Genomic DNA, 18,410 nt, shown 5'->3' on the forward strand with positions numbered 1-18,410 from the left:
TGTGCATCCCTTTAAATTATAGACAGCCTCTCCAGGATAGACTTGGCAACCCTTTGCCCCTCTTGCCTGTCTGGTCCACACTTCTCTGACTTCCAACACACTTTCCATTCTTGGCAACAGTGCATAGCCATTCTTAGACCTACTGTAGGTCCTGCACAGCTTGTCTGCAGCCCCATCTTTTTTCTTGCCCCAGTTTCGTTCACATCAATGCCTTTGCTGCCATTGTTTCAAGTCCCTTATTTTCCTGCCAGTGCCTAGTTGGTTCTGTCTCCTAAAAGCTGCCCTGGCTCTCAGTCAACATCCTGCATTGCTCAGTGTTTTGTTTGTCCCTGTTCCTCTCTTGCCAAAACACTAGAATTTCTCATGTCCTTAGACACTTTTCCAAAGCTCTTTCCATCCCTGCCAACAGCTCACAACCATTCCGTGTCTTAGACCCTGGACAGCTTGCCTGTAGCCCCATCTTCTTGCATGGCCCTCATTGGACATAATTTCAGCCATTTTCACTGCTTGTAGTTGAATAGACACCGAAGGATGTTGGCCCAACAGAGAGTTCCGCAGTCAGTCAAGCAGCAGAAGAGGAGCTTGAGGTGAAGGCTGAGGTGAGATAGGAGTTTAGGAGTGTGTTTCTGCTACCAGTGAAAGAGCCTATGATAACAGCTTTCTTTGATGGCATCGCCATGTGCTAGATGGTGCTGCATATGAAAAATTCACTAGTTATTGGTACCACAGACTCTTTTCCTTGCCAGCCTCAGAAGAGCAACGAGGCAGTCTAGGTCAAGGCAGTACAGTGGCACCTCGGGTTAAGTACTTAATTCGTTCCGGAGGTCCGTTCTTAACCTGAAGCTGTTCTTAACTTGAAGACCACTTTAGCTAATGGGGCCTCCCGCTGCCAAAGCACGATTTCTGTTCTCAGCCTGAAGCAAAGTTCTTAACCCGAGGTACTATTTCTGGGTTAGCGGAGTCTGTAACCTGAAGCATATGTAACCTGAAGCGTATGTAACCCGAGGTACCACTGTAGTAATGGTTAGGTGAGAGGGGTGAAATTCTGACACACATAAATCCAGATTTCCTGCCTGATGCAACAGCTTCACCCTCCTCATGACTGAGGGCCAGTATTTTGCACTAGCCACGCAGTTCCTCCAGAAGTCACAATATATAAAACCAGTGCTTAAACCTCTAAAAGAATAATTGCAACTTATATTACAATACGCAGCTAAAGCTTTTTAACAACACATCACTTTGAAAGATTTAGGCAGACAGCAATGTGGTTTAAAATGGTGCCGTTCTACAACAGCTCCAATAAGTCTGTACCACAAGTTTCCTCAGGCGTTACTTTATTTGTTAATGCTATAATTTGTTTAATGACATATTTCTCCAAGTGCTGGGAACTTTTGCTATTGGCACTGAAGCTCCTAGATTCTCTCTGCACAAATACACAATATTTATGCAAGCTGTTGTGGTTTTTTTTTTTTTTTAAGATAAGAGTTAAGCCAGTGCACTCTTTGTCCATTAATGGACTAGCCCACAGGGATCTTTCCAAAGAGTGGAAGGGGGGGAAGGGGGAATCACATCAGCATGCTAGGGGAGAGGAAAGCCTTGACTTTTATTGCTGTCCCCAGCAGTACTAAACCTCCAGAGGGAACCTAAGTATTACATTCATGATGGCACAGAGTTTATACTCTTGAGTACGAGGGAGTACAGGCAAAGGCCGTTCAGGTTCTGTTAAAAAGAGTTTTTAATAAATTCCTTTTAGGCAGTGTTTATCCACCACTTTTATTTTCTCTTAACTCTGAAAGGAGTCTGGCAGCTGCACAGTAGTGCTTGCAAAGGAGCAAGTGGAAGCAGCAATTTAAATGACTCTCTTTCTCTCATCTGCACACAGCAGGATTGTATTGGGCATCTAACTCTGGCCGTATTGCAAACTGCATACTATTTTTGCTGGCCTTTAAAAGGAAGGTTAAAATCATGCCTGCACTGCAAAATATTTAATGACGAGAACATAAAATGAATTGCTTACATTTTGACATCTTTGCCCCAGCTGTGACTGGCTCTTACTAATTATCTATTTTTCTCTATGAAATCTGTCCTTGAAAGCAACCGTCTTAGAATACCACATGCTTGGAAACGATGGGAAATTCTTTCTGTTCATGCTGTGATTTACGATTAGCTGGATCTGGCAAAAACCTGGGCTCACATATTGAATCTGTTAACACACATATGCCTTGTTCTAGCTGCTCCAAGGAAAGAATGTCCAGCATATTATCTTCACCACAATCCAGAGACTGGTGGTAGATAACAAGCTCACTTTGAAACCAGCAATCTTCCTTAGCACTCTGGTTTTGAAGAACCTAGAAGCAAGCTATACATTTAAAGCACGTTCAATGGACATTTAAAGCACACGACTTCCTCCAAAGAATAATGGGAAGTGTAGTTTCCCCCACAGATTTACAACCCCCAGCATCCATAATAAACTACAGTTCCCTTGATTCTCTGGGGGAGGTCATGTCCTATAAATGTATGTTGGATGTGCTTTAAATGCATGGGGTGGAGATGAGGCATACAATCACAGCTCAAGTACCATTGTATTTTCAAGTACACAAGCCTATTCACGTTCTGTAATGAGTGTGGGGTTGCTCGTGCGTAAGTTACCGCCACTCCTGGCTTGTTGCCTTGTTAAACCTTTCTGTCTGGACAGCCCTTCACTTCATGGCTGCCTCAGTCGCTAGCAGAATCCGTCAGTGGGCGTTTCTTAAACCTTTTCCAACATAAAAGTTGTTTGACGCCAAGTCTCCTCCTACTCTCCCTGCGCGGAAGTCTTCTGCGCAGGGAGGGCGTGGGTAGCGGAGGACCCGTGCTCTCCCCGCTGGTGTCTGGTGAAGAGTCCTGGAACCCTCTCTCCGATTTCCCCATCTGCCCCCCTTTATCCCTGGTGTTGCGCTGATTTGCTTCCCCATCTGCTGAGCTGCTTCTCTCCCTGCTGGGCCCTTCTCCAGCATCATTTGAGAGCCTTCCCTCCACCTCTAGCTCCGATGTCAGTTCCCTGACACGTTCCTTCCAGGAACAGGCAGCATCTATTCTCCTAACAGTTTAATCTTCATAGATGCCTCTGTCACATGCTTGCTGTTTCCTTTAACAATACTTATTAACTATATGAGTGGTGTGGAATTAGGAGTATGAAAATGTTGATTCCAACCAATGAGTCTTCATTGTCTTATACTGTACTGGCATAAGATCACATTCTCTGTTGCCAAGTTTATCTTGGAAAAAGCAAATATATACATTCACAAACACAAATGATGTGATTACTTCTGCTACCTCAAAGAAGCATCTGCTTTAGTGCTTTTCACAAAAGTATGATTACTGAGGGAGAAAAAAACCTCTCCCCAAAAAACCCTTTGTTATGTGTAGTGCATAACTGCATTTATTTTGGATGCAATATTGAAGGCATTTTGAGTAAGCCAGGAAGGAGATGTGATAGAAATGTAGAACTGTATAGCAATTCTGCAGTAATCCTTTAAAATTACTACTTCATATTCATTGCAAATTTAAAAAAACTGAGTAAGATGGCCAATATAACCCAACCTCTCAAAAGTGGAAAGAAGAAAAGAGAGATAAAATACTGAAAGTAAGCAACCAAATTTAGTAAGAGGCTAGGGACCTGGTACACAATGTTGTGGAGCGGAATATTCCTGTTTCTAGGATACTCCTTTCCATTTCCCCTCCCACTCGGATTTTCTGTTCTCTCTGTCCCTCTCCCCCCAAACTCAGTCTGCATTCCATGGCCACAGGGTTATTTTGGGTTCCTCTCCCTCATTTTTCTTATCTTGTATGCCTGCAATCCTTAGGTTCCCATAAGATTGCTTCGTGTGTGTATGTTGATGTTTTAGCTATACTTGGAGAACTGAGACTGCAGATAGTATAAGAAAGAAGGGAAACAGGAAAGTATAGTAGAAGTTATCAAAGAAAAACAAAAATAAGATACAGGAGAGAAGTAAAGGGAAATGCAGCTGCATGGGTACTCGGAAAGCATGTGGAACTATTGCTCAAAAATATGAATATGATCTTAAGAACATAAGATGAGCCTGATGGATCAGGCCAATGACACATCCTGTCCCTGGAAGGAACGTGTCAGGGAACTGACATCGGAGCTAGAGGCGGAGGGAAGGCTCTCAAATGATGCTGGAGAAGGGCCCAGCAGGGAGAGAAGCAGCTCAGCAGATGGGGAAGCAAGCATCTTATTCTCACAGTGGCCAACCAGATGCCTGCGGGAAGCCTGCAACTGTGGTGTAAAGGTTAGGGTGTTGGACTATGACCTGGGAGTTTTTTGTTTGTTTAGTCGTTTAGTCGTGTCCGACTCTTCGTGACCCCATGGACCAGAGCACGCCAGGCACTTCTGTCCTCCACTGCCTCCCGCAGTTTGATCAAACTCATGCTGGTAGCTTCAAGAACACCATCCAACCATCTCATTCTCTGTCGTCCCCTTCTCCTTGTGCCCTCCATCTTTCCCAACATCAGGGTCTTTTCCAGGGAGTCTTCTCTTCTCATGAGGTGGCCAAAGTATTGGAGCCTCAGCTTCACGATCTGTCCTTCCAGTGAGCGCTCAGGGCTGATTTCCTTCAGAATGGAGAGGTTTGATCTTCTTGCAGTCCATGGGACTCTCAAGAGTCTCCTCCAGCACCATAATTCAAAAGCATCAATTCTTCGGCGATCAGCCTTCTTTATGGTCCAGCTCTCACTTCCATACATCACTACTGGGAAAACCATGGCTTTTACTATACGGACCTTTGTTGGCAAGGTGATGTCTCTGCTTTTTAAGATGTTGTCTAGGTTTGCCATCGCCTTTCTCCCAAGGAGCAGGCGTCTTTTAATTTCGTGACTGCTGTCACCATCTGCAGTGATCATGGAGCCCAAGAAAGTAAAATCTCTCACTGCCTCCATTTCTTTCCCTTCTATTTGCCAGGAGGTGATGGGCCCAGTGGCCATGATCTTCGTTTTTTTGATGTTGAGCTTCAGACCATATTTTGCGCTCTCCTCTTTCACCCTCATTAAAAGGTTCTTTAATTCCTCTTCACTTTCTGCCATCAAGGTTGTGTCATCTGCATATCTGAGGTTGTTGATATTTCTTCCGGCAATCTTAATTCCGGCTTGGGATTCATCCAGCCCAGCCTTTCGCATGATGAATTCTGCATATAAGTTAAATAAGCAGGGAGACAATATACAGCCTTGCCGTACTCCTTTCCCAATTTGGAACCAATCAGTTGTTCCATATCCAGTTCTAACTGTAGCTTCTTGTCCCACATAGAGATTTCTCAGGAGACAGATGAGGTGATCAGGCACTCCCATTTCTTTAAGAACTTGCCATAGTTTGCTGTGGTCAACACAGTCAAATGACCTGGGAGACCAGGGTTCAAAGCCCCACTCAGCCAGGAAGCTAACTAGGTGACCTCGGGCTAGTCACCATCTTTCAGCCTAATCTACCTCACACGGTTGTTGCAGGATGAAACAGAGAGGAGAACCAAGTACACAACCTTGAGATTTGTGGAAGCAAAGGTGGTATATAAATGTAATCAACACAATAAGCACAAACACTCTGCCCACTTGTAGTTCTCAGCAAACTGTATTCACAGGCATATTGCTACTGGCAGTGGAGGCAGCACATAGCCGTTGTGGCTAGTAATTGTGAATTGCCTTCTCCTCCATGTATTTGGCTAGTCCTTTTCTAAAGCCATCCATGTTGGTGGCCATCACTGCCTCCTTTAATACCATTGTATGTACAATTGGGTTCAGTGATGCTTGCTCCAGGTAGGCATGTAACTCCCAAGCTCAATCCAACCTCACTTCCTGAGAAAACGTTCATAGAAGTGTGCTGCAAGAGTAATAGGCCAGCCTGCGATACCAAATCTATTAAGAATTTAAAAGTGGCCAAATAAACACTCAAGGAGTGGCCAAATAAACACTCAAGGAAGGCAAGCCTGTTACTTTATTAGACACAAACAAAACTGCATATGTGCAATTCAACCTACTTAAACTGATAGCTCTGCCACACAGCTATGTGAAGAAACCACATTTAGGCAGCTCCGAGCCCTGTGGTCAAATATGCTGCCATCAATCAGGAGTGGGGAATCAGTGGCCCTCCAAATGTTGCTGGACCACAACTTCAATTATTCCTGACAGTGGCTTGGGCTGATAGGATTTGGGTTCCAACAACATCTGGAGCATGAGGCACAGGATCAGGCAATCTATCACACCAAAACACTGTGCTCTCTACAATGTACTACTAGGACCAAGACAACCAGCATAGTTGTCCTTTAAAATAATTTATAAGAAAGGGTTATAGAGTCTACCCTGTTATTAGAAGAGTAACCAAAAGCCTTCTGGCATTTAAGAAATTAGAGAGACAACCGACCTATGTTTTCCCTGCTTTAACCTCAGATCATTTATACAAAAGAAGAGGGTTTCATGTCACAAGCAAGATCCTTGTGGTTGGCTGTTGCTCACTGGCAAATAGAACTTAATGCCAACGATCTTATTGAACACTGAAAGACAATTGTGAACAACTTCTGTGCTCTCTCCATATGTCATATAAAAAGTTAATTGCACATTACTGTCAAAACTAACTCCTTTTTCTTCAGTCCTTTTTATCTCATCAGTATTATTTTTGAAGTGGTGCGATCAGAACAAAACACAGTACTGTATCCTTAATGTGGATTTATTTGCTGACCTATCATTTGCAACTTTCCTAATAATTCCTAACACTGCATTTGCCCTTTTCGTTGCTGCAACACCACCAAAGGCAAAAAACAACAACCCTTAAAGTGCTTCACACCTCTTCCACCTCTGGCATTAAAGATACCATAGTCTTTCTGCTCCATTGTATTTTATTTTTAACTTTGATTTTAATTACCGTATTTTTCGCCCTATAGGACGCACTTTTCCCCCTCCAAAAATGAAGGGGAAATCTGGGTGCATCCTATGGGGTGAATGCAGGCTTTCGCTGAAACTTGGAGAGCGAGAGGGGTCTGTGCGCACCGACCCCTCTTGCTCTCCAGGCTTTAGGAAGACATCCGCAGCCTAGGCAACCCTGCGGGAGGTCCCGCAGGGCTGTCTAGGCTGCGGATAGCAGCCTGCCGCCCGGCGCGAAGGGCGCCCTGAAGCAGACATCCGCAGCGTGGGGAGCCCTGCAGGAGTTCCCCGCAGGGCTCCCCACGCTGCGGATAGCAGCCTGCCGCCCGGCGCGAAGCAGAGCGCCCCGCGCGCTGGGCAGACATCGGCCAGCCCCACAAGCTTGGGGGACAGGAGGGAGGCGCAGCGCCGCCATCCCGCTGTTCCTCAACCTGTTTCGGTTTCCCCGACCTGGTTTGGGGGGGGAAATAAAGGGAATTTTTTTTCCTTTATTTCCCCCCAAAAAAACTAGGTGCGTCCTATGGGACGGAGCGTCCTATGGGACGAAAAATACGGTATTGCTTTATGTTGAGTGTATTTTCAGTGGTGGCTGGTAACATTTTTACTTGGTAGTACTGCAACCTTGCCATTTTTATCGCAATGGCACTACCACAACACTTATGTAGGCAACTGGACCATTACACACATTCTTAATCCAAAAGTATAGTTATGGCAAAGAGGTCCCTCCAATGTGTCTCTAAACAGAAAAAACTAAGGGATTGAGCAGACTGCCAGAAAGGCAGCCCTGGCAGGAACGCTCTTTCTATGAGGCCTGTCCAGAACAGCCATTGGACTGATTGGCCAGAGTACAGGAGATTGACAGAAATGCTTCTGTAAGTCCAAGGAAGTAAAAATGTGGCAGGGACAGGAAAGAGTGCATGGCTTTGAGAATCTGAGAATCTGACTGTGTTGCAATCAGAGGCACCAAACTGTAAGGAAGACTGCGGGGGGGGGGGACATGAGTGACATTGCATGTGCGATGTCCCAAAGGTATTTGGCTTCTAAAAATGTTTTGCCATTAGGAAAGCCAAAGAGAGGGGGCTCTGTGCCAAATGGCAAATGGGAGGAGCCCCCCCCAACTCAGAATTAGTTAACAAGACAAAGGCAGAGTTCGAAGGAGAGTTTTAGGGTTGGCTGTGATGTGACCTAGAGGAAAAAAGGTGACAGGTTAAAGGCAGCAAGCTGGAGAGAGGGTCAGAGCAGGATGTCTGATTTCCGTTTGCACCCAAGGCTGCAGCTATGGGAGAAACAAGACCTACCTGGGGTGTCAATGCTGAGAACCCCTCCCTCATAGGCTCATGTTGTGTGTGTGTGTGTGTGTGTGTGTGTGTGTGTGTGTGTGTATAAACCATATACTTTATCATAAAGATACCAGAGTCTCTGCTGTGCCTCATTTTCCAAAAGCAAACACAAACCCTGGATAAAGCATCTGGAACCCCTGGAATCTTGCACCGCTGAGAGACCGGGGTGGCATGCAACAGTAGAAGGGAGCTTTCTGAATGCCATTGCATGGCCTTTCGGACAAACTCCTGCTTTGTCTTCCTTTTCTTCTGGAACGCACTGAGCCAAGGAGGGAGCAATTATCAACCCCACGCAGAAAGAAGCTTCATTCACACACGCTTATCAGCTTATGACATATTTATACGAAATCAGCTTGCTTCAAGCCACCCGCGTTTATTATTTAGTGCATGTCTTGCAAAGCCGACGGGGGAGCCTGCCAGGAGCATTTGCACGTCTATAACAGATGTCCTGTATCGCCACGTTGCGGATTTGCTGCTACTGTATATACAAGCCCGCAGGGTCCCGACAGAGGGGGTGGCGAGATCGGAGCCGCGTGGAAAGGTTAGCCGGGAAAGCGGGGCCGCCGCTAGGTACCAGAGGGAGTGTTGTCAGGAGAGAAATGGTTGCCTCGGACTAAATAAAAAAACAAAAAAAACAAAAACCCGCCCACCCAAAGATTCCCAGTCCGTGGTTGTGGAAGCAGCTGACGAGGCATTCGATATGGCTTCCAGCAGCAGGGGGTCTGCTGGAGCCCGGGGTGGGGTGGGGGCTTCCTCTCCCTCCCTCCCTCCCCAAGGGCAGGTGAGGCTCCTTGGTAACCGGTCCCTGGAGAGGAGAGACGTCCACCTGCCGCTCTGACTGGCTGTCGGGGGTGGGGAGCGGGCCCCGGGCGCCCCTCCCTCCCTCCCTCCCTCGCCTCGCCTGAGGCAGGGGCTGCCAGCCCAGGAGCCGCTGCGCGTCCTGGGAGGACTGGCCGGTTTTGGTCTCTCGGGAGGGTTCCGCTCCCTCTCCCGCCCTCCTGCCGCTCACGAGGCGTCTGGCGGAGTCCCCACAGCAGACTTCCCCTTTCTCCCTCACTCTCCCGCTCATTCCCAGCCCCACCCTCCCGCCAACCCACTCACCCGCTGGAGGGGGCGGGCTGTGGCGGCTGAGGAGGAGCCGGGCGCCAGGCCAGGGTGGCTCCAGGCGCGGCCGGGCAAGCCCGTGGCGTCGTCCCTGCTGGCCAGAAGCGCCGCTCGCCGCCCCGCTGCGCCTTGTGTGCGCGCAGGCGGGAGTGACTCGGCGGAGGTGCGCGGCTCGGCGCGGGCTGCAGGTGGCGGCGGGGAAAGCGGCGGCCGAAGCAGCAGCAGCAGCGCCATGAGCGGGACTGGGGCGGCGGCCAGCGCCGCTGCCGCTTCTCTGGCGGCGGGCAAGAGCGAGAAACTGGACGAGGCGCAAGCGCTGGCCCGCAGCTGCGCCGGGAGACCCGACTTCCAGCCTTGCGACGGGCTGTCGATGTGCACCACGCACAGCCACGGACGCTGTTTCCGCCTGCACTGGTGCTGCCACCTGGGCTGGTGCCACTGTGAGTATTTTGGGGGGACGAGGAGGAATGGCGCGGGATGGGCGGGCCGCCCGGGCCAGCAGCTCGCCTTGGCCCCTCGCCGGACTTCCAGAGGCTTCCTTCCTTCCTGCAAGCGCAGGGAGCCCCCTGGCTGAACGCTGCAGAGATTCCTGTCGAGGCGGGGAGTGGCGCGCCGTTTGGGTGGTGGTTTGCTAGCAGCGAGGGAGGATGAGCAGGCGAGCATCCCCGAGCCCCCCGGGGGGGGGCGGCGGTGAGAGAAGCACACCCTATTTGCCCCCCTGGGATTCGGATCTTGAGGGGGCAGGCAAGCTCTTGCCCGCCTTCCTTCCCTTCGCCTCGGTGGCTCTGTGGTGCCCGGAGGGCAGGATTTGACGGCGAGATCGATAGTGGCTGATCGCATGGTACCCGGAACACGATGGATTTCTCCATCCTCCCAGCCTGCATGTATCTGATGAGGCAAGAAAGGGATGGGATGGGCTCGCTCTGAAGCTGTGTTAGTGGCAGTAATGGGTAAAAGGTGGAAGGGAAGGAGAGGGATGCGCCTGCCCTGCTTCTCTGTTGGCAAAACAGAACCACACTCCCCTCTCTCCCCGCTCCACGTATCTTTTTTTGTTTTAGGGGGGCTGAGAAGCAGCAAACCTCCCATATAATCCTAGCCTCTGTCGCTACAAGAAGGCGCTCCCTCTTCTATCTCTGATAACCGCTGGAGTTGTAGATGCCTTGTATATGAACACAGATGTTCAGGCAGGAAATGGAGCCAACATTCCGTGGGATGGGCTGCACTATTTGTAGGCTTTCCTTACTGGATATTGTACACTAAGAGTGGCTCTCATAAGGCGTACAAAGTCTAAGTTATATCAACGTATGAACACTAGTGGTTGAAGGAAGGCGTTTAGTTTGGCTGTCATTTTTATTGTATTTGTTAGTTGGTTTTCTTACAAAGTGAGGCTGAGTGACTTAATGCTAAAATCAGTTAAGAACCAAAAAAACAACCCCAAACCCTAAAAAGACAGTAGTACAAATAAAAGGCTAAAAAACACAGCTGAACAAAAAGGCAGGACTACAGGTCCTGTCCTACCCAAAGAGGCCATGCTACCACCCTTCAAATCAAGAGCCAAAAACCTCGGTAAATAAGAGAAAATTCTTTGCCTGGTGCCTAAACCTGGATAAAGCTGGCACTAGGCGTGCCTCCCTGGGGAGTGATCAGAAATGCCCATCAGAAATACCTTCTTTTGTGGGCTTGCTGTCTCAGGCTAGGCTTGCTGATTCATAGTGGTTTTAAAAATTGGTGGTTTCTGTTATTTATTCTCTTATAGTATGGAGCTGCATTTAATAGAGCCTGTAATCTTATTGCTATCTCGTTTCCAAGCTATTAAAGGATCTTCCCTGGCAACCTGAAATTTAATCTATGCCCAAAGAATGCTTCTAAAATGTACTAAAGGATGGTTTAGTTCAAATGTATTCATTCTCAATTAAGGTTTTGGTTTTTTGCTTTAGTCACGCACAACCCTCCCTTGTCCAAGCTAGAAACACCTTATTGAATGATATGAGGTGACCCAGAGTGAAGGCAGGCCATGCAGAAGAAAATAGACGATAAACGATTTGCTCTTTCTTCCCATTTTTATTGGTATTGTTGTCATGAAACTCAGTGCCACACCATCTATCTGGAACAAGTCACACAGCAAAGCTCAGTTGCCTGATGTGGCCATTTCATAATCTACAGCCAGAAAACTGAGGTAGATGCATTGGACTTGTTACAACAGAGAAATTGCATTTCAGTTTTCTGCTTTAGCATCCTGTTGTTCCCATCCAAGTCTCTGTGGGGATTTCTCTCCACTCACAAAGCATCATGACTCATGTCCCAGTCCTTGTGACCTGAGGAAATTTATATATTAGGGTAGGATTCGTTGTCATTTTGTTTTTAAACTATATCTCATTTGTAAATTTAGAGGATTGTTGTATCTCCTTTTGAAAACTGCTTGCACCACAATAAATTGTCAAGCTATCAACTAATGGTGTGTACTTCTTGTCCAAATCTATATTTTCACACGTTTTAATGGCCTCACCTTTCCCATTCTTTGATCTCATTGGGTTTTGCTTTCCACCCCTTCATTTTGGAGGCCCTAGTGATGCATCAACTTGCTAACAAATGGCAATAAAACTAAAATTCACTTGGGACTGTGGACATGGTTAGGATGAACTACAACTCCACACCCTGAGTTATATGGACACCACCATTCTTAAACCCACCTTACCCCTTTGTGCTGTTTCAGCCTACAAAATTAGGCTGTTGCTGAGTAGAACAGTGCTCCACTAAAGCTCTAATGATGTCATACACATTAGTGTTCACTAAATGCTCTCTAATAATGTTTTTGGTTTCCTGGTGGAAAAGCACACTGTGAAGCCTTTTTGAATCTGCTGCTTTATTGCTTCAAATCAAGTGGATAAGTTGATTCTCCCACTTGCACATCACCACGATCACAGCCTGATCAGGTGCTTTCTCCGATATCAGGATTGACCAAGATTTTGTGAAAGCATTCAGTAGAAATACTCCCGTCTCTAACTGATCTTAAAGAGCTCTTAGCAATTTCCAAGGACTCTGTTCAGATAACCATTAAAACAATGCACTCCTTTCCATTTGCAGTGGAGGGAATCCATCCAAAGTTATATCAGGATTGGACAGAATGGCACTCGGAGGGCCAAACTGAACATTATGCCAAATATATATTTGCATTTGTTTGAGTGTTGTGGGTTTTTTAAAAATACTGTATTTTTTCCGTGTATAAGACGGGGACTCAAAATTCAGAAAATGGGGGGAGATTGTCCCCCATGTATAAGCCCCCCTTTTAACATTATTTTTTTTAGTAAATAAACCTAGTCTTATACACGGAAAAGTAGAGATAGCTCTAGGCCTCCTAATTTGGATTGCGACTATAGCCCTGGTGGAGGGGGCTTAACCCTTTTCCTCTGCTCCATGATCTTAAAGAAAATTCCCTCAAAGCTATTTGTCCCAGGAAGACATATCTGCAGCTGAAGGGTTTTGTCCCTGCAAGTCAGAAGGTAACAGCACTCATCCTAGACATGGAGAATTAATGAGTTGGTACTAGTTGCAGAGGGATGCGGGTGGCGCTGCGGGTTAAACCACAGAGCCTAGAACTTGCCAATCAGAAGGTCGGCGGTTCGAATCCCCGTGATGGGTTGGCTGCTCCTGGCGGTTCGAATCCCCGTGATGGGTTGGCTGCTCCTGCCAACCTAGCAATTCGAAAGCACGTCAAAGTGCAAGTAGATAAATAGGTACCGCTCCGGCGGGAAGGTAAACGGCGTTTCCATGTGCTGCTCTGGTTCGCCAGAAGCGGCTTGGTCATGCTGGCCACATGACCCGGAAGCTGTATGCCAGCTCCCTCGGCCAATAAAGTGAGATGAGTGCCACAACCCCAGAGTCGATCACGACTGGACCTAATGCATCTCCAGGTAGGGCCAGGAAAGGCACCTATCTGCAACCCTCAGGAGCCTTTTTCAGTGAAAGTGAAACACAGGTAGGGCCCCTCTGTCTGGCCCTCTGAACTCCCTGTGCTACACCTCTCACTGGTTCTCCAAACTCCAAAGGTCCTTGACCTCAGTCAATGCCTCTTGCTTCTCTGGATGGAGGATGGAGGATGTGAGTAAATATTACATGAGTTGCTTCACTCACTTTTGCCTCTGGTTTTGCCCACCACTGGCATGCAGCCCTCCAAAGGTTGCCCAAAAAGGAATGTGAGCCTAGGGCTGAAAAAGATTCCCCATCCCTGGTGTAGGTAGTGCTGAACTGGATGGCGCAGTGGTCTTTTAGAAGGCAGCTTCCTTGGTTCCAAATGAACCATCTCTCATTTCTAGGACTTGCCCCATTTATTAGTGCTAAACCAATGATTTCTTTGTTGACATACTCTGAGTCTGCTGAGATTTTTTGCCAGTGGAGAAACAGGGCTGGAAAGGAAGTGGGAAGCAAAGTTCTTAGGGAGAAAATTGAGTCATTATTGAGGACATAATTATCATAGGAATCCATAAGATCACAAAGGCTTGGCTAGACAAATTATATTTTGTGTTTTTATATTGTAAACCACCCTTCAATCCTCAGATGAAGGGCAGCATAGAAAAGTATAAAATCAAATAAATACAAAATAAGGCAGCTGAACGTCCTTATCTAGGGGTATTGATGGTCCCGCTGCTCATCAAGGATTCAGTCCCCACCTTTGGAGTTCCAGAATGTGGTGGCATGTTTATTTTCAGTCTTTGTTGAAGGAGCAGAATTGTGACACACAGTGGGCACAGAGCAACAAGAGGGGGCATGAGTTCAGTGGCCTGCAGAGTTCACCCCACACAATTCTTCCTGAATCTACTCGTTTAGCTGATTAGTCCCTAAGTGAAAATTGGCAGTTTATGATTACAGTATTTAATGAAAAGTTCCACCAGTAGTAGCTGTCGTTTTCCGTCTTTCTCTACTTTGATGCCAGCATTTTTTTAAGGTAATTTAAGGTCCGTCCTGGATTTCTTCTTTTTTACCTCCAGGAAAACCAGTGCAAACAATTATAAACTCCTTATTAATTTAGCACAGGCTCTGTATTTGTTTCCCCTTGGGAATATTGCATATTTAAATATATTATTACCTAAGAAATGGCTTGTAATTTCGAGATGTGGGAAATGGGTAAACAGTACATATATGTACACTTTGTTGTTGTTTAGTCGTTTAGTCGTGTCCGACTCTTCGTGACCCCATGGACCAGAGCACGCCAGGCACTTCTGTCCTCCACTGCCTCCCGCAGTTTGATCAAACTCATGCTAGTAGATTCAAGAACACCATCCAACCATCCAGGGGCGCCGACTTATAAAAAATATTGGGGGGGCCCATACCGGGGTCCTGCCGCTGGTTCGCTCGGGTAGCCGGGAGAACGCAGTTCGAGGTGGCGGTGTTGGGGAGAGACCCTCGCTCAGGGCGCCACTAGACTTGGCGGCCGGCGGCCTATCTGGGGGGTTTTGGAGCGTATTTCGGCGGAGCGATTGGGGAGGAGGGGGCTTGTTGCCGGATTCTTCAGCTGAGCCGGAGATCCGCTGCTGGGGGGTCCCTGGGCCGAGTTGTGAGCACGGCCTGCTGAAGGGAGATCCAGCCGATTGCGCGACGGGGACGGCCGGGGCTCTCCGGCTAGGGCGCGCGGCTGGCTGGCTGGCGAGGGAGCAGGTGGGGAGGAGGCGGGGGTCCTCACTCTCTTAGGAAACGCACCCACGCGCCCGATTGCCACGAAGTCCGAAGGGTGCGTGTGTGGAATTAAAAAGCAAAAACGAGATACGGGCAGGGCAGGCAAAGAGTTTTCTGCAAGAGGATGGAGGGCAGGTTGAAGAGAAAATCACTCAGGATGAGACAGTCAAATCAGCCATGATAAAATGGGCTCAGGATATTGGGTATAACATCATGTTTGAGGACTGGGAAAGGTTATGGACCACCGGTATGAAATTCACGGCATGTAATGCCTTGAAGGAAAATATTATGAAAATGATTTATAGGTGGTACATGACCCCAGTCAAGCTTGCAAAAATATATCACCTGTCTGATAATAAATGTTGGAAATGTAAGGAGGCTGAAGGGACATTCTTTCACCTCTGGTGGACTTGTCCAAAAGTTAAGGCCTTCTGGGAATTGATCTATAATGAGTTAAAAAAGGTATTTAAGTATACCTTTCCCAAGAAACCAGAGGCCTTCCTCTTGGGCATTGTTGGCCAGAAAGTGTTAAAGAAGGATAGAACTTTCTTTATGTATGCAACTACAGCAGCAAGAATACTTATCGCAAAATATTGGAAGACACAAGATTTGCCCACACTGGAAGAGTGGCAGACGCAATTGATGAACTACATGGAACTGGCTGAAATGACTGGCAGAATCCGAGATTTAGGAGAAGAAACAACGGAAGAGGACTGGAAAAAATTTAAGGACTATTTACAAAAACAATATAAGTTGTATGAATGTTAAAAATTTACACGATTCGGAAACTATAGCTTCAGCAATTAGATTTGGGAAACAGGAAATTATATTTTAAGTAAGAAAAGGTCAAAATCTAAGGTAATACTATGTTTAATTTAAGATATAAGTAACTGATGAAAAGTATGTTAAATTTAGAGGTATAGTATTTGAAAAGTACAAAATAAGGTACGAAACAAGGTAATAATTTGCTGATATCTTTATTATAAAGAATGCAGGGTAAGGGAGATGCGAGGAAGTCCAGTTAGTTATATAAAAAATGTGTTGAATGGTTGGTTTTCTTTTCTTCTTTTTCTTCTTTTTCTTGTTCTTTTACTTTTTTCTTCAGTGTATGTTTCTAACTTTGTATTTGAAAACTTAATAAAATATTTATAAAAAAAGAAGAAGAGAAAATCCTTTCGCTTTTCTGGGGCTCAGGGAAGTCTCAGAGCCGGAGGTTGGGGAAGGGACCCCCTTTGCTCTGCCCTCTTCTCCCGTCTTAGATTCGCATGGGGGTCCCCGCCCGAGCTTGCCTGGCCACCGGGCCACACAAGGGCAGTGCTCTACGCGGCGCACCTTGCTAGCCGCGCAGCTGTCCTCCGCAGCTGCGGAGTGGCCCTGCACCAGTGCCCAGCCCCTCTGGGCGCCCGCTGCGCTGCCAATGACAAGCGGGCGACGTCGCGGGCGGGGAAGGCGTCGCTTTCTTTCCCGATCCTGCATCCTCCCAGTCTTCCAGCCCTTTTTTGGGTTGGAAGCTCGTCTCGTTCGCCCTTCTCCTTTCTTCACCCTGAGCGCAATTTTCCTCCCTCGTCTCCCTCCCCATTTCTCCTTCCTGACTGACTGACTGACTGACTGACGGGCTTGGGCTCGGGCTCAGGCTCGGGCTCGGGCTCCGGGTCGGGCTCAGGCTCAGGTTCGGGCTCCGGGTCGGGCTCGGGCTCCGGGTCGGGCTCAGGCTCAGGCTCGGGCTCGGGCAGCCACAGCGTCGGCGGTGTTGGCGATCGGCGGCGCGGGGGAATGGCCCTTCCGGGGGAGCCGGCGCTGCTCAATGGGGTTGCCAAGGAGACAGGCCGGCCGCCCCCCTCCTCCGGCCCGGCGCCCCCCGCCGCGCGGGTGCCCGTTATCGAGCTGGTGCGCGCCGGGCGCCCTATAAAAGCCGCGGACGCGCCCACCGCCGCCCGAGATTATTGGGGGGGCTGAGCCCCCCCAAACGAATTTTTGAGGGGGCTCGGGCCCCCTCAAGCCCCATGGAGTCGGCGCCTATGCAACCATCTCATTCTCTGTCGTCCCCTTCTCCTTGTGCCCTCCATCTTTCCCAACATCAGGGTCTTTTCCAGGGAGTCCTCTCTTCTCATGAGGTGGCCAAAGTATTGGAGCCTCAGCTTCACGATCTGTCCTTCCAGTGAGCACTCAGGGCTGATTTCCTTCAGAATGGAGAGGTTTGATCTTCTTGCAGTCCATGGGACTCTCAAGAGTCTCCTCCAGCACCATAATTCAAAAGCATCAATTCTTCGGCGATCAGCCTTCTTTATGGTCCAGCTCTCACTTCCATACATCACTACTGGGAAAACCATGGCTTTTACTATACGGACCTTTGTTGGCAAGGTGATGTCTCTGCTTTTTAAGATGTTGTCTAGGTTTGCCATCGCCTTTCTCCCAAGGAGCAGGCGTCTTTTAATTTCGTGACTGCTGTCACCATCTGCACTGATCATGGAGCCCAAGAAAGTAAAATCTCTCACTGCCTCCATTTCTTCCCCATCTATTTGCCAGGAGGTGATGGGCCCAGTGGCCATGATCTTCGTTTTTTTGATGTTGAGCTTCAGACCATATTTTGCGCTCTCCTCTTTCACCCTCATTAAAAGGTTCTTTAATTCCTCTTCACTTTCTGCCATCAAGGTTGTGTCATCTGCATATCTGAGGTTGTTGATATTTCTTCCGGCAATCTTAATTCCGGCTTGGGATTCATCCAGCCCAGCCTTTCGCATGATGAATTCTGCATATAAGTTAAATAAGCAGGGAGACAATATACAGCCTTGCCGTACTCCTTTCCCAATTTGGAACCAATCAGTTGTTCCATATCCAGTTCTAACTGTAGCTTCTTGTCCCACATAGAGATTTCGCAGGAGACAGATGAGGTGATCAGGCACTCCCATTTCTTTAAGAACTTGCCATAGTTTGCTGTGGTCAACACAGTCAAAGGCTTTTGCATAGTCAATGAAGCAGAAGTAGATGTCTTTCTGGAACTCTCTGGCTTTCTCCATAATCCAGCGCATGTTTGCAATTTGGTCTCTGGTTCCTCTGCCTCTTCTAAATCCAGCTTGCACTTCTGGGAGTTCTCGGTCCACATACTGCTTGAGCCTTCCTTGTAGAATTTTAAGCATAACCTTGCTAGCATGTGAAATGAGTGAAATTGTGCGGTAGTTGGAGCATTCTTTGGCACTGCCTTTCTTTGGGATTGGAATGTAGACTGATCTTCTCCAATCCTCTGGCCACTGCTGAGTTTTCCAAACTTGCTGGCATATTGAGTGTAGCACCTTAACAGCATCATCTTTTAAAATTTTAAACAGTTCAGCTGGAATACCATCACTTCCACTGGCCTTGTTATTTGCAGTGCTTTCTAAGGCCCATTTGACTTCA

At 47.6% G+C, this 18,410-nt stretch overlaps 2 protein-coding genes across 2 annotated transcripts in view; one reads left to right on the forward strand and one right to left on the reverse strand.

The window, feature by feature from the left end:
- MAP3K13 (mitogen-activated protein kinase kinase kinase 13) overlaps positions 1-9,364 on the reverse strand; it is a 79,201-nt gene extending 69,837 nt beyond the window's left edge. The window contains exon 1 of the mRNA XM_082221768.1: positions 9,345-9,364. The gene's annotated coding sequence lies outside the window, so the exon portion shown is untranslated. The remainder of the gene's footprint in view (positions 1-9,344) is intronic.
- An 86-nt stretch (positions 9,365-9,450) lies between these two features.
- The window catches only part of LOC309532008 (UPF0524 protein C3orf70), a 28,088-nt gene continuing 19,128 nt past the window's right edge, over positions 9,451-18,410 (forward strand). The window contains exon 1 of the mRNA XM_082221954.1: positions 9,451-9,787. Within this exon, the coding sequence (XP_082078080.1) occupies positions 9,580-9,787 (208 nt within the window). The 5' untranslated portion in view covers positions 9,451-9,579. The remainder of the gene's footprint in view (positions 9,788-18,410) is intronic.

Source organism: Podarcis vaucheri, assembly GCF_965113315.1.
Source record: "Podarcis vaucheri genome assembly, chromosome: 5".
Classification (NCBI taxonomy): domain Eukaryota; kingdom Metazoa; phylum Chordata; class Lepidosauria; order Squamata; family Lacertidae; genus Podarcis; species Podarcis vaucheri.